Source organism: Ictidomys tridecemlineatus, unplaced genomic scaffold (assembly GCF_052094955.1).
Source record: "Ictidomys tridecemlineatus isolate mIctTri1 unplaced genomic scaffold, mIctTri1.hap1 Scaffold_73, whole genome shotgun sequence".
Taxonomy (NCBI): Eukaryota; Metazoa; Chordata; class Mammalia; order Rodentia; family Sciuridae; genus Ictidomys; species Ictidomys tridecemlineatus.
Window position 1 is genome coordinate 1,162,167 of NW_027525269.1, and position 15,422 is coordinate 1,177,588.

At 36.2% G+C, this 15,422-nt stretch overlaps 1 protein-coding gene and 1 long non-coding RNA gene across 2 annotated transcripts; both read right to left on the reverse strand.

Moving 5' to 3' along the window:
• Positions 1-14: 14 nt before the first annotated feature.
• On the reverse strand, positions 15-1,810 carry LOC144374531 (olfactory receptor 2AE1-like). The gene has a single exon (XM_078037310.1). It carries the CDS (start codon positions 1,317-1,319, stop codon positions 435-437), a length of 885 nt encoding a protein of 294 aa, XP_077893436.1. The 5' UTR covers positions 1,320-1,810; the 3' UTR covers positions 15-434.
• A 4,752-nt stretch (positions 1,811-6,562) lies between these two features.
• Positions 6,563-10,257, reverse strand: LOC144374532 (uncharacterized). Its single transcript, XR_013433900.1, has 2 exons — positions 9,523-10,257; positions 6,563-7,180 (listed from the first exon to the last, which is right to left on the reverse strand). It is a non-coding gene; the product is annotated as an uncharacterized LOC144374532 (long non-coding RNA).
• Between the last annotated feature and the right edge of the window lie 5,165 nt (positions 10,258-15,422).

Genomic DNA, 15,422 nt, shown 5'->3' on the forward strand with positions numbered 1-15,422 from the left:
TCTGAGTAGAAATATTTTATCACCAACTTTTTCTTTCAAAACACGCTTTATTTCACAGGTTTCTAATATTAATCAACACATTCTAATTTTATACTCCCTAAATAGTCTTTGTTGTCATGATTTACATATGTATTTTCAATAAAAATAATGATAGAAAAGGTCTTTATATATTTATCTTAATATTTTTAGAGTATCACTTAACTTCATATGTCTACTTTAAATGGGATTGGTAAAGGTTTTTTCATAATACTCTGAAGGATTTAGACACATACACAATGCTACTTGAATTCCTGCAACTCAGTTAAAATAGTGAAGGTATACATAAGCCACTTTATTCTCTGGATAGTCAAATTACATCATGAATCTGGATTCTTGAAAATTCTTAGAGGTTTACCCATAATAACACTCTATACTTGGGCCAAATACAGGTGTAGTCATTGGATGATAATACCTCTCCTCAACACTCTCCTCAGAGCCTTAGCTACATCCTTACTCCAGAGAGTATAAATCAGAGGATTCAGTGTGGGAGTAATGATGCTATAGAACACAGAACCCACTTTGTCTTGCAGTGGAGTGCGCTGGGACCTGGGCCTCATGTACGAGAAGATGCAGGCACCAAACCAGAGAAAGACCACAATGAAGTGGGAGCTACAAGTGGCAAAAGCATTTCTTTTACTCCCAGCTGAATGCATCCCAGTGACACTGTGCAGGATGAAGCCATAGGATGTAGAAACCAGAATGATGGGGAGGAGGAGAGGCACGATGCTACAGATATACACTGTGGTCTCATAGACGGTGACATCACCACATACCAACTTCACAACAGCTGGATACTCACAGGAGAAGTGGTACATTTTCCGAGATCCACAGAAGGGAAAGTGCATCCAGATGACTGTGTGAATTAGGGAGTTCAGAGATGCCCCCAACCATGAGGTGAGGGCCATCATCAGTGCCACCTTTCTGCTCATGAGCACAGTGTAACGCAGAGGATGACAGATGGCAACATACCTGTCATAGAACATGAGAGCTAGCAGAAGACACTCAGCACCACCCAGAGACAAATAGAGGAAGTGCTGGGTGGCACATCCCAGGAAGAAGATGGACTTGCTGCCAGACAGGTAGTTGGTAGCCATCTTGGGGATGGTTGTGCAGATGTGCATCAGGTCTATGAAGGAGAGCTGGCTGAGCAGGAAGTACATGGGGGTGTGAAGCCCACGATCCACATAGATGAGGAAAATGGTGAGAGTGTTGCCACTCAGTGCAACAAAGTAGACCACCATGGTCCAGGCAGAAAAGGAAAAGGTGCGTTGGGGAGTCATGGAAGAGCCCTTCAAGGATAAAGTCTGTCAGAGACGTCTGATTCCACAGCCACATGGTCCCTTCAAAGTCCTTGGGAAAACAGGGAGTGGAGACAAAGTGTGATGCCAGAAATATGGGATCCTGTGTACAGGGTGATAAGCTCTCTTGATCCAAAAAAAATATTTGTGAAGAGTTTTTTCTCTATTTGTAAGTATCCAGAAACTGAAATTATTAAAATTCATTTTTCTTCAAAGCAAGACAAACCTAAAATTTGTCATCACGATCATGGTCATTTGAAATTCCAAGACTCTATTAAGGGCCAGAATTTATGACTCTTTTTACTAAATATAGGCCTATGTGTGTGTAATCATGTGTATGATTTGTGTGAGTGTGTGTCTGTGTTTTTATGGTTGTTGGATTATGTTTCCTGTTTTACCAGGCAGGTTCTAATAAGAGAAGCTGAACCACTAAGATGTTGTTAGTTATGCATGTAATTGTTAATGGTTGTGTTACAGAACTTTGGCCTTATTTCTTTGTGGAAGCTGGTTAAGGAGTTGGTATACTGCTGTCATGTTTAAGTCTGATGTGGAAATTTAAAGTCTACAAAACAAGCAGTAGAAAGGGAAGACAGTACAAAGCAGGGCAGACAAAGACAGACAAAATCCTAAAGCATGAGCTGTGACCCCACAAGAGAAAACAAAAAGAGTCAGTCTGTTTGTCTATAGAATTAGGCACTAAGGTTCTTCTTTTTGTATTGGTTCTTTTGAATTCTACAAAATATTAGGGATTCTTTTGACATAATTAAAAAGCATAAAATAGTCCTCAATTCAGTCTCCATACTTCCCGTTTCCCTCTCCTCCTCCCTTCCTCTGATTCCTTCCCTCTGCTCTTCTGATATGCTATTTATTTATGTTTTTTTTATTAGTTACTTGTGGCTATACATAAAGATGAGATCCATATGGTATGATCATACAGGCACATTGGAAATTTAGGTCAGATTTCTAATGAAGCTGAATGCACACCCCTAGCCCAGAATTCCAAGAGCTTAAGGGAGAATCCTGGGGAAGATAGAGTAACTGCAGGCCCAGCCACTGCTTCCTACCAGTGAGGTGTGAGCCAGCAGACCAGCAAAAATGTATTAGTACTACAGGATGGCTGCTTCCCTTCTGCCCTCTAATCTCCCAGGTAGCTCCTCTTGAGACCCACCTTAAACAGAAACGATGGATTAGAGGGAATTTGGTGAGACGTAGTTCATCCTAGAAAACATCACACATCACAAAGTCACTGCAGTCCATCTTCTGTCTTTTTGGTACACATGCACACCTCCATAAGTCAGGTTAACCTTCAAATACAAAAATGATACCTGTGTAACTAAATACAATACATGCAGCATGAAGGCAAACACCTTAACCCTTTCTCCAGAAGAAAACCCAAAGTTCTTTACGTTGCCTACGGGAGACATTCATTCCTCTGATACATGTGTTCCCTTTAATATCATGGAAGTTCAAGATTTTCTGGATAATATATATGAAAAAAATATTCTTATGAAAACCACCCATGGGATAGAGATTCTTATTCCAAAAAGGGTTAACCAGTAGTTTGGATATCAGCCCCTGTTTCCTCACTCAGTCCTGGCATCTGCCCAATATATCCATGAACAAACTGGACATGGCATCTGGGGTAAAGTTTATCCCTGGATTCATCATGATAAACTTACACTCACCAAGGCAAATCTGTCTGAAGCCACTGCTGAATACCCATGGCTAACAGCAAAGACAATCGTGAGTTCCCAACATCGCACCATTCCCTGGGTGATCAGCCAGCCACTGCATAGCACATTGATGACATTGGACCACATTCAGCATGAAAGGGACACTCCTCCTTTCTTTTTCTGGACTGGACACTCACTCTTGGTATGGATTTTTCTTCCTCTCCTGAAATGCTGCTGCCAGAACTACCATCTCTGGACTCACAGAATGCTTTATTCACCATAAGGGTAATCCATGCAGCATTGCTTCTGAACAAGGAGCTCCATTCACAGCAAACAAGTGTGTAATGTGGCCTGTGTTCATGGGATTTGTTATAATTAACATAGGTCCTCCATCTTCCTGAAACACAGAACCTGATAGAATGGTAAAATACCCTTGAAAGACTCTGCCTCAAGTAACACCTAGATGACAACACCTCTCATTGCTGGAGCAATGTCCTCCAGGATGTGATACATGCTCGACGTCTGCATCTAATTTATGGTACTGCTTCTCCCACAGCAAGAATTCATAGAATCAGACCCCCAAGAATTCAGTGGATAGAAATGAGAGTGTTTTCTCTCCCTATAAGATTGATGTCTATGAAACACTAACATTTCTGTTGTGCTGCTTTAGAAAACTCTTAGCCACAAAGGGAGAGATTCTTCCACCCAGACACAAAGTGATTTTATTTTCTTATGGAAACAAGAAAGAAATACTCATTACTACCACCCACTGGATAGAGATTCTTATGCAAAAAAGGGTTAACCTGAACTTTGGATATCAGCCCCTGTTTCCTCACTCAGTCCTGGCATCTGCCCAATAGATCCGTGAACAAACAGGACATGGCATCAAGGGTAAAGTTTATCCCTGAGAGTTGAGGTAGCTACTTTAGGATTCTCATTATAGCTGAATCAACAGGTGAAGAAGAAGGTCACTCTGTGGCATGGAGTGATTAATTCTGACTAGGAAGGGAAACTGAGTTGCTACAACACAACACAGAGAGAAAGAGCAAGTGTGACATAGGACATTTTCTCAGTAACTATTTAAACTCCCAGGTCCTGTGATGGAGGACAATAGGAAACTAAAGCCCAAGTCAGGTCACACTGATAAGGGCTCAGATACTTCAGAGAAGAAGGTTTGGGTCACCCACCTGACCAGGAACAATGATCAGCTCTGAACCAAGGCAGTATGGACTGTGGAGTGAAAAAGGATAAAGACCAATAATGACCATGTTGACAACTCTCAGGAACACACACTGCCATTCTTTTGCATTTCTTCTTAATGCTGATAAGAATCTGTATATTTATATTACACAAATTAAGTGTTTATTTCATTGTCATTCTCCTATCAAATATGAGGTGTGGATAATACCTATAATCATATCTCAGTATTTAAATAACTGGATATAAATGAAAAAGTATTAATCAGTAGAAACAATATATTTCACACAAAATGCCAAAAAAAGGATTTTTCTCCCTTAATGAGGAAAGAGTTGCTTATTTCATATAATCTACTTGAGAAAAGATGATGATCTCTTAGGTTATACATAGAATAGTCATATCAGAGTAGGTAGAAGCAGCAAAACACAGGATTCTTTTGTGGAATGATCACTGAAATCCTGCTGTGACTTTGCTTATAAGAATTGAAACCTACAGAACTTTTTCATTCTACTTACACTAGAGGAGCTCTCTCTCTTGTTAAGATGTGATGAATGCTATTTAAAAGAAAATATGACTTTAAGTAATGAGATTATATTCAGGATTGTGATCCACACACACTCTGAAAAAAATTAGAAAATGAGCTTATAAATGAAGAAAAGTGTGTTCCTGCCTTAACCCCCACTCCTGCATTTCATATTTTTATTGATGAAGGAGGAGAAAATGCTCCCACTATAATTACCTCTCTTCTCTATACTCCTTTTTTTCTGGATCTTCTTGTTTCCCTTCCTTCCTCTCTCCCTTCTTTTTCCCAATTCCTCTCTCCCTCTACCTCCTCCTCATTCGTCTTTTTTCTCCTTCTCCTTCTGTCTCTGCCTCTCTCCCCATAGAATATTATCATTGTCTTCTGAGTCTGTCTCATCAGGTTACAAATAATTCCTGGAATGTTGAACCCAGGTTTTATTCAAATTGAGCCCTGGTTATTTTATTACTTTAAGGAGAAATGCTGATTTGGAGAAAGTGATAATGACATTGTGATTGTTTTTAAGTGTATTTTTATATATTTGAGAACATTTTGGCAAATTTAGAGGTGATTGTGATTCAAAGTAACATGGAATCTCTTGGAGGGTGTGTGGTGTGTGGAGGGTCTGATGAGGTTGGTTGATAATTGTTTGAGCAGATGATGAGCAGATGCGGAAGCATTGAAAGCGTTTTCCAAACTGCTGTCTGTAGATTATGCTTGTGTGTATGTCAAGAGCCCTCCATACCACACATCTTTGTAATTTTCCTCATCCTGGTCTAGTCCCTGATGCACCTTAAGCACGTAGTATCTTATCATGCCTCAGTGAATCAAAGAGATGTGTAATCTCTGATTTTGTATCTGTAAAGTTCAAAAGTTGGAAGTGCTGAAATTGGAGGAAACTGGCATTGAGGAACTCATAACCAACAAGACAAGGTCACTCTAATCAAGAAGTGTAAAGTTAGGGGCCAAGAGAAGTCTTGATCCCATGCCACCTGACGACCCAGACACTACCATGAAAACTTTCTCTATTTTGCTCCTCAGTACAACAACAGGAAAACAGTAACTCTGTCCAGAGTGCAATCTGTGAGTTTGGATCCAAATTTTCAGAAGACCAAGGTCAAGACATATTTAAGGATGAATATCTCAGGTGTCTTGGGGGCAGGTTACTTGGCTTTGAAAGAGTCATCAACTGTGGAGAGTATGAGAAGCTGGCCCAGAACACACCAGAGACAAGACTCAGTGGATCTGAGCTCTCTCCATCCTCAGTGAGGCTGCTTAAACCATCTGGATGGGGGAGGGTTCTCAGGCCTTAACTTGTATTTAACAATTGTGCTGGAGGAACCAGGAAGCAATGTTTAATCAAGTGGAAGATAGAAGGGCTTCCTAAAGCTAGTAGAAAATTCAAGGAGCTAACGTAAACAGGAAAAAACCCTAAAACGATTAAAAAAGATAAGCACTTAAAATAAGAGAGTGGTCAAGTGGCAGAAAGGTTTATAGATTACTGATAAATAAAATAAAAAACAGTTCAAAATCAAATGAAATGTGATAGCATTTCAGTCCTTAAAAACTACACATTTAAATATAAATGTCCATACTGACATTTATCACATTAATGATAGATAGGGCTTATCTTGATGTTCTAGGGCCTTAAATGGCTATAGTCATTTATTTTTTCTAATGTTTGTTTTCTAAAACAATTACCACTTTGTAAAAAACTTCTTAAAATTTTCTTACAACAAGAAAACTTTAAAATCACATGTATGCCATCTGCACTAAAAGACCTCAGGATATGTGTGAAACAGCGTATTATGGGTTGATTTCCTTTCTCAGGAGCCCTGTACCTTTCAGGGTAGAACTTTTCAGGTTCTGGCCAGTACGTGGAGTTTTGATGAAGACTATATATTGGTATAGCCACGTTAGTTCCTTTGGGAATGTGCACCCCATTGAGTTCAACATCTTTTTTACAGACTCTCAAAATTATCTCAATAATTGGATATAATCTGAGAGTTTCATTCACCACCACGTCCAGATACTTCATCTCAAATAGTACATCTTATGTAACAGGTGCCTGGAAGAAAGAAATTTTTGTAAATTAAGATTTGGAAATGACTTAAAATTCTGTTGACACAGTACACTGATGTTTTCAGAGCTCCTCAAATAACTCATATTGGTAAAATACCATAGCATTTACAAAGCATTTAATAACCATCATGATTTTAGAACTGCCCAATGGCAAACTGATATGCCCAGAGATTTTAACTCTCTTCTCCCCTCCAGGTGCCATTCACTCATCTTATTGGGAAAAGTCTCATCAATCTCCTGCTGAAGCTTCTTCTGGACATCAGGGTGGGTGGCCAGTAGATACATGATAAATGAAAGAGTGGTGCTAGTGGTTTCATAGCCAGCCAAGATAAAGATAATAGACTGGGCTGCAATCTCCAGATCAGATAGACCTAAAAGGAGAGGAAAGACAATTTGGTCTAAGCAGGTTCATGCACACTTTACAGTTTACATGAAGATAAATCAGAATAATGATCCAAAATCCCATGAGGAAAAACTGAAAGAGCAATTCATAATGTTCCTCATTCTGCCACCACCCCACCACGAACACAACTGGGTGATTTCAAGGGACAGTATGGATGTCAAACAAACAGTATTTTTCAACTGTGCCTTGCATATCATGAAAGTTGTTTAGCTATAAATAGTGGGTAGCACTATTCCCCTGGGGAAAAAAATAAACTTACTCTATCTAGAATGTAGGTTGAAGAACTTTGAAAGCATTTGCAATACTGGCATCTTTGCAGGAAAAATAAAGGCCATGATTGACAGAACTATACTAAGCCACAGAGAAATTTTTCTGCACAAACTGTGGTCCATGGACCAGCAGCATGGACATCTTCAAGGAGCTTATTAGAAACACAGAGTCTCAAGCTTCGCTCTAGAGCTACAAAATTTAAATCTGAACTTTCATGAGATGTGGTCAACCCTGTGCACAAATTAGCCTAAGAATCATCAGGTAATAGAAGTCCTGGGGCACCAGTCTTAAAATTTGATGACCTCAGGGTGTGTAGAAACTATACAGAGAAAAAAAAATCTCTGAAGAGTAGTGATTAACCAGAGTCTAATGAGTGGTATTAAAATCACACAAGAAAGAATATGTTGATACAGGGTATTAGGCAGAAGCCATAGGATGATGAGGTTAAGTGAGTGGAATTAACATTGCTTATCAATCTTGAGCTGAATGTCATCTTTCCTAGTACACATCCCCTCTATTTGCTGAACTTCATAATCATCAAACGGCCTTTGTGATAGAAGGTGTTGTTTCTCTTGACTTTTCTCCTGAAAAGTCACATTCAAGTATTCATCTCATTGATTAGAGAAATGATTAGAATTTGTTGATACTCGAAAACCTGAAATAAACATGGTATACATTCCAACCATGTAATTCATAACAAAAAATAATGCAAAATAAGTGTGAGAAACATCTACATGGAATTCTAGCTTACAGAAGCTTTCTATGATGCTATTGTGGGAAATCTCAAATCGTGTTTTCCCCACTACTTGTATAAACCCAATGATACTGAAATGAAATTGGATTATAAACTTAAGTTACAACTGTTCAGTACAATCTGGTAGCCACTAACCATATGTGTCTATCTAAATTTAAATTTAAATGAATTAAATCTAAATAACAATAGAAAGTACACTTCTTCAGTAACATTACCTACATGCCAAAAGCTCCATAGCCACGTGTCCAGTGCAAGAACCCTTAAGTTAATGTGTCCAAAACCCTTATGTTAACCTATGAACTTAGGGGTAAGGTGACTTATCTGTGATGGTTCATTGATTATGGAAAATATATCATTTTGGTGAAGGATATTTGTAATTAGGAAAACATATGAATTTAGAGAAAAAAATGGATAAGGGCAATCTCTACACCTTCTTCTCAGTTTTGTTATGAAACTAAAACTGCTATAAAATATAGTCAATTTTAACAATCAAAATATAAGATGAGGAAGAGGGGAGGGAGAAGGAACAGAAGGAGAAGGGAGAAGTTGTTAAAAGACTTAAGCCCAAGAGAATTTGACCATAAAAATAAAAAATGATACCAAGAGAATAAATCCATAGTATATAACATCATACTGACATAAATAAGAATGGAACTCTCTTACAATCTAATACCAACTCATAAATGTAGGTAGATGATAGAATGATAAAAATAGCAGTTTTTAAACATCATAATTCAAATGCTTTATATCAAAAATCATTCATGTATGATAAAACTAGTTGGTGAAAGTATGCTGAGGAATAGGAAGTTTACACAGTATAAGAGGTTTCCCCCACAACATTCTTATGAATTACATGGGAAAAAGTTAATCTTAATATCAGGTGAAGCTAGTGAACACATTTTCACCCAGTACTGCCATTGACCCTCACCACTACTGGGACAGTGAACCTCCTGATTGTATGTACAAATGCAAATATCCAGGCAGAGGTTCTGATTCAGTGCATCTAAATGAAGCTTCGAATCAGCATTTGTTCTGATGTCAATGGAAAAAAGACAACAGACTAACTTCATGACTGAAATGCTTTCTCCTAGTTTCCCTTCAATTTTTGAGCCTTGTTACACCTGTATGATTCTAGACAGTACATGTGGGCACCATTTGCAAAATCAAAATGTGTATCTTCCTGCAATTTGGTGAAAATTTATTTTCTCTAGAAAACATGTATATTTTCAGGATAACTTGCTTATTTGAATTTCCCTGTCAATGGACCATGAAACATTCTTGGTTACCTTGGTAGGGCTTCTTGTCTTGGGAATTCTGGGAACTAATCATTAACTGGAGAAAATCAATGCAGTTCTGGAAGCAGAAATGGAAATGGAAATGACAAAATCAGTCATAAAGTCAGAAGTACATCTGGAATGTAGCATTTCACCTCCCTTCTTAGAATGTGGGTCCTTTAAGTCCAGAAGTCTGGCTGGGGTTGCACAAACCACCAGTGAACAAAACATGCATGTATAAACCATGGAAAACAAGATATTTTTCTGAGAGAAATCCAGCTACGTTGTCCAATATCTGTGATCCTTTCTCTCCCTAATGCTGGGTTTGTCTCCTTTTCCTGTTACACCTGCTTGCCCAGAAAGTGGTCCTGGACTTAAATTCTTTTAGTTTGCCTTCATTCTTATTCAATGGCCACACTGAATACACTTGGTAGTTTCAAAGATGATTAGTAGCTTTTGTTTGTGTATCATCAAATTCTCCACCCATTAGGCACATGATTCAATCTTCAGTCACACTTGGGTATGGCTGTCCTGCCTCCCTGACCTGGAGACATTCTTGTGCTGACCTCCAGGCAAAGCAGAAAGCAAAGCTGATTAGCATATCACGTTGATGGTCATGAAGAGCACAGCCTGATTGTGGACAGGAAAAGAGTCAGATTTAACATACACATACTTCACCAGGTACCCAATAGGACCTTCCTTTGAAGAATGTGCCAACTAAGATGTAAAGGGCTTGGAATTGTAACAATTGTTCACCAGTTTAAGATTTGGGGAATACTTTTTAACAGTAAAATCATTTTGAAATAGGATTTTTATTTTGACAGTTTACTGAATGGGAGGGAAATTATAAGGTTTTTATTTGAATGATATTTTTTCAAGATGTAACATCATGTCTATTATTGTATCAAACATTGTCAATCTTACTCATTATCAGTTTGCCTTTTTAAAATTTGCTCTTCATTCTAACCAAAATGTAAAAATTCTCCAGTGCAAATCTTAAAGTATTCCATCAACTTTAAAAAATGCACAGAGAGGGACTAAGGAATGAAGCTCAGTGATTCAGTATTTGCCTAGCATATATGGGGCCTTGAATTCAATCCCCAGCACCACTTACAAAATTACATGTACATTTGTATATGCACAATTCAGATGTACACAGCAAATAAATGATCAGAAAGCGAACATTGTCATGTCACCACCACCAGGTTTTACCTTTTCTTTATTTTCTAGGCGTTTTTGTTTCATCCTTATTACAGCATTTTTTTTAAAAAATCCAGAACAATTTTTGAAAACCTGTAGACACTTTATGCTTGAAACACTGGTCTAAAGAATGGAAATATCACTAGAAAGAAAGTGAAAGAAAAAATAAAGAGAAACCTTGATAAAAAGGCAACATCCCAGGAGCATTGATCATTTTCTAAAAAATACAGAAGAGAAAAATCATCAGTTTTCTCCACCAGAAGCTATTTCCTCTGTGGCCAGTACCTGGTGTCTGGTTCATGGCTGAGCAAGGGCACTTCATACATGGGGTTGCAGCCACCATAGCAGGGGATCAGTGGCCCCTTCAATGCCACAGGACTGAGCAAAGGAAGAGGATTACATTCCCTGGCCCCTTACCCTTTTGTATATTGGAATAGGGTCTCTGGGTAAACCAGTTCATAATCTGTGCTATATTTAATTATGCATTCTAGGAAAAGTTGGCATGATAGGTACAATTTGGCCTATGTTCCTCAGCTGTCAAGAAATGAAACCAGAAATCAATAACAGATGGAAAATCAGGAAACTCATACCAAAGTGGAAATTAACCATAAAACTTCCAGATACAGCTGTCAAGCATCAATGATGGTATCTTGAGGCAACTAGAAGTTGTTTTTTGGTTAATTAAGGTGAAGACATGTTATATCACACTTAGGAGAAGTTGCAAAAGCAGTGCTCATAAACATATAGCTACAGATGTATAAATTTTATTAAAAAATAAAATTAAATCATAAAATGGTGAAAGGGGGAAATTAAACAAAAAGCAAGCATAAGGAAGAAAATCATAAAAACCCAAGTTGAAACAAATGAAATAGAAAAGAAATAAAATTGATGAAAACAAAACGTGTCTATAAGTCACCTTACTGCTTTGAAAATATCATAAAAATTGCCAAACCATTAGCCAGATTGACCAAGAAATACAAAGAGATAACAGTTTCATATGATGATATTTCCTCTCAGTATGTACTAGAAGTGGGCATCTGGATCAGAATGTATATCTGGTGAAGGTGATCCCCCACTCACTGTCTTGACAGGGTCACAGTGAGAAAAAGTTTTGGCAAAGCCGCTCTCCCACTTCTTTGACAGGGTCACAGTGAGGATGAATGCTGGCAAAGCCATGCTGGTTGGTGGGTAACCAAAACCATGAGACCTTTTTTTATGTAATTGGGACTTTGCATTATCATGCTTATGTTTCTCACAGGAGGTATGAGTATGTTAAATGCCAAACAAATTAAATTTCAGATGGCTAGAACAGAACAGGTAGTTCATGCCTTGGAAGCTATTCTGCTACCCGCCCCTCAGCATATCAAGGACAAAGTAGAAGGCTATTCTTCTATCTTAGTACATTGTGGACAAACCTAATATCAGACAACAATCATCCTCTGAAAAACAAACTCTTTGAGAACTAGTGCACATTAACTGAAAAACAAACACTTTGAGAACTAGTGTACCTTGACTGAGTTACAAATTCTTTGAGAACTAGTGTACCTTGACTGAGAAACAAAGAAACTCTTTGAGAAAGCAGCTCAACCAGTTTTATGAGAATAAATTTAGGAATCAATTAAAATAGCTTTATAAGACACAGTTTTAGAATAATGTTATAAATATTATTTTATTTAGATTTTTAAGTTTAGAAATTCTTAAGTCTTTAGTTGTATAGGTTTCTGATATGCTTTAAGGATGACTCATAAACTTTAAGATATTTTAAATATAAGATTTAAAGGGACTTTTTTAGATGGGAATTTTAGATTAAAAATAAAGTACAAGTGTACTTTAGGGTAATGATTAGTTAGGAGAATTAGAGTCTGGTTAGGTAGTTTGGCATTAGTTAATAAAAAAATAAAATATCTTGGTAAAAATAGTAAATCTTGGGAAAATCTGAAGGAAGTAAATTGGTGACATGTTTTATTTATGATTCTGTACTTTGATGATTGTATGGCTGGGGGTCATATCCTGGAAGAATGTAGATCAGTGTGCTCTCAATCATGGTTAAGAAAATGTCATGTCTTGGAAAAGTTTTAAATTATATAATCAATGACGTATTGTGAATCTATAATGATGAGAAAAATTGTAATAAAAAGGGGACCCAAAAAAAGCAGCTTTAGCTCTCTCTCTCTCTCTGAAGATTGCTCAAACGGAACGACTCCTGTCTCATCATTTCTCCGACACCACTCCTCCTTCAGGACTCCCTGGACCCCGCCGGGGCTGGTCCCCGGCATATATGTATTTTTGTTTATTTTGGGTATCTTCACATTTTTTTCCAGAATAGTGTACATTTCCACCTACAATATATAAGAGAACTGTTTCTCCTAATCTAGCCAGCATTTGTTATTTTTTCATTCATTCTTTCTTTTTTTGATAATGGTCATTCTAACCAGGGTGAGATGATGTCTTATTGTAGTTTTGATTTGCATTTCTATGACACCAAATTATTTTGAATAGTTTTTCATGTATTTTTATGTCATTTGTGTTTTTTCTTTTGAGAAATAACTATTTAGAGTGTTTGCCTATTTTTAAACTGAATTACTTGGAGATTTTGATTGTTAGGTTTTTAAAAATTAGTTATATTATGTATCATTTATAAATGAAATACTCAATAGATATATAAAACCTATTTTATATTAATCTATTTTTATCTATATGATTGGAACATCTGTACATCCATATTTATTCCTATATTATTCTGAAAATCTGAGATGTGAATTAAATCTAGGACTCCATTAATGAATGGATAAAGAAAGTGATATATAATATGTATATAAATATATATATACATATATATTTATTATATATTATAATATAAATTTATGTATTTATAATATAATAAAATATATATACACACATATAAATATGTGCCCAATAGATCATTCATTCATAAAGAAGAATAAAATCTTGTATTTTGTTGCAAAAAGTAGATAGAATTAGAGAACATTCAGCTTATGAACTAAACTAGATACATCAATACAAGTACCACATGTTCTTTCTCATATGTGAAAGGTAAAATATTTGACCTGAATATATAATAGTGATTATTAAAGGTTGGGAAGGTTTATGGCAGAAGGTATATAAAGAAAGTCTGTATTTCATTTGTGTATGCTGTGTATATGTGTTGAGACATCATATGAAACCCCATTTATTTCCATAACACATACATGTTAATTAAAAAATAAAATAAATATTTAGAAAGAAATGAATAAAATTAATAGCATGAGAAATACAAGGAGAAATTATTACTAACAGTGGAGAAGGATTATGAGAGAATTCTTACAATTTGATTGTTCACATATTTTAATGCACAAAATCCTTAAAGACATAAGCTATAGAAATTGATTGAGAATTAAATATGCAACCTGAATAAACTTGAAAAATGTAACATGATTGTGTTAGTAGTAGAAATTATTCATATTAGATTCTATGAAATAAAGAACTAATATCAATTATTCACAAACACTTCCAAAATTAAAAGAGCATTTCTAAAATGAAATAAATATATTTTAGAATAAAATATATTCTAAAAGGCCAGTATTACCCTAATACTAAAACCAAGCAAAGACAACACAGGAAGAGGTTGTGTAATACACCAAATCCATAAAATAAAAAGTCAACATAAGAGGATTATTTCAATTGATGCAGAAAAAAAACATTCCAACCCTTTCCCTGGAAAAATAATCCTCAAAACCATTCTTTCGTGATAAAACACTCAGCACATTGGACTAAGATAAAATTTTGTAAACCTGATAAAAGATATTTATGAAAACTTATAGCTTAATAATTTAATATTTTCACCCCAAATCAAGAACGTGACAAGAATCCCTCTCTCATCACTTCTCTGGGAGTACTGTAAGTAATAACAAGTTCACCAGCATTTCATGATGTACAATCAGTAAACTAAAATAAACTGTATTTCTATACACTGTAACAAACAACCCAAAAGAAAAACTAAGAATTGAAAAAATAATTTTTATAATGTCATTAAAAAGAATAAAATACTTAGGAATCAATTTAACAAAAGTGCAAAACAAGCACACTAATAACTACAAAATACTCTTGAAATACAAGAAAGAGGATCTACATGACTAGAAAAAAACATCTCAGGTTTTTGGATCAGAAAACTTAATATTGTCCAAATGGCAATAGTATTGAAATTGATTTGAAGATCCTAATGAATTTGAAACAGAATCTTAGCTGGCTTCTTTGAGGAATTGGCAAGTTGATTTAAAATTCACATAGAATTCAAAGGGACACAGAATAGCTAAAATGATGTTGAAAGATGAGATTAAAGTTGTAGGACTCACATTTCTTGATTTCAAAACCTACTCCAAAGCAAAAATAAAATGTGGTCCTGGAAGATGGGTAAACATATATATAAATGGAATAAGATTTAGAGTCCATAAATTAACCCACATGTCTATGGCTCATGGAAGTTTGAGAAAGATGCCATGGCCATTGAATGTGGCAGACACTCTTCAAAAAATGGTGCTGGGACAACTACATAGACACATGCAAAAGAATAACATGTTGTCCTCACCTGTCCCTGAATGTAAACTTAAATTAAAATGGTTGGGCAACCTTAATATCAGAGCTAAACTACAATTTTTAGTAGTAGACCATAAAAAGTGTCTAAGTCCATATGGTCTCAATCGATTCTTAGATTT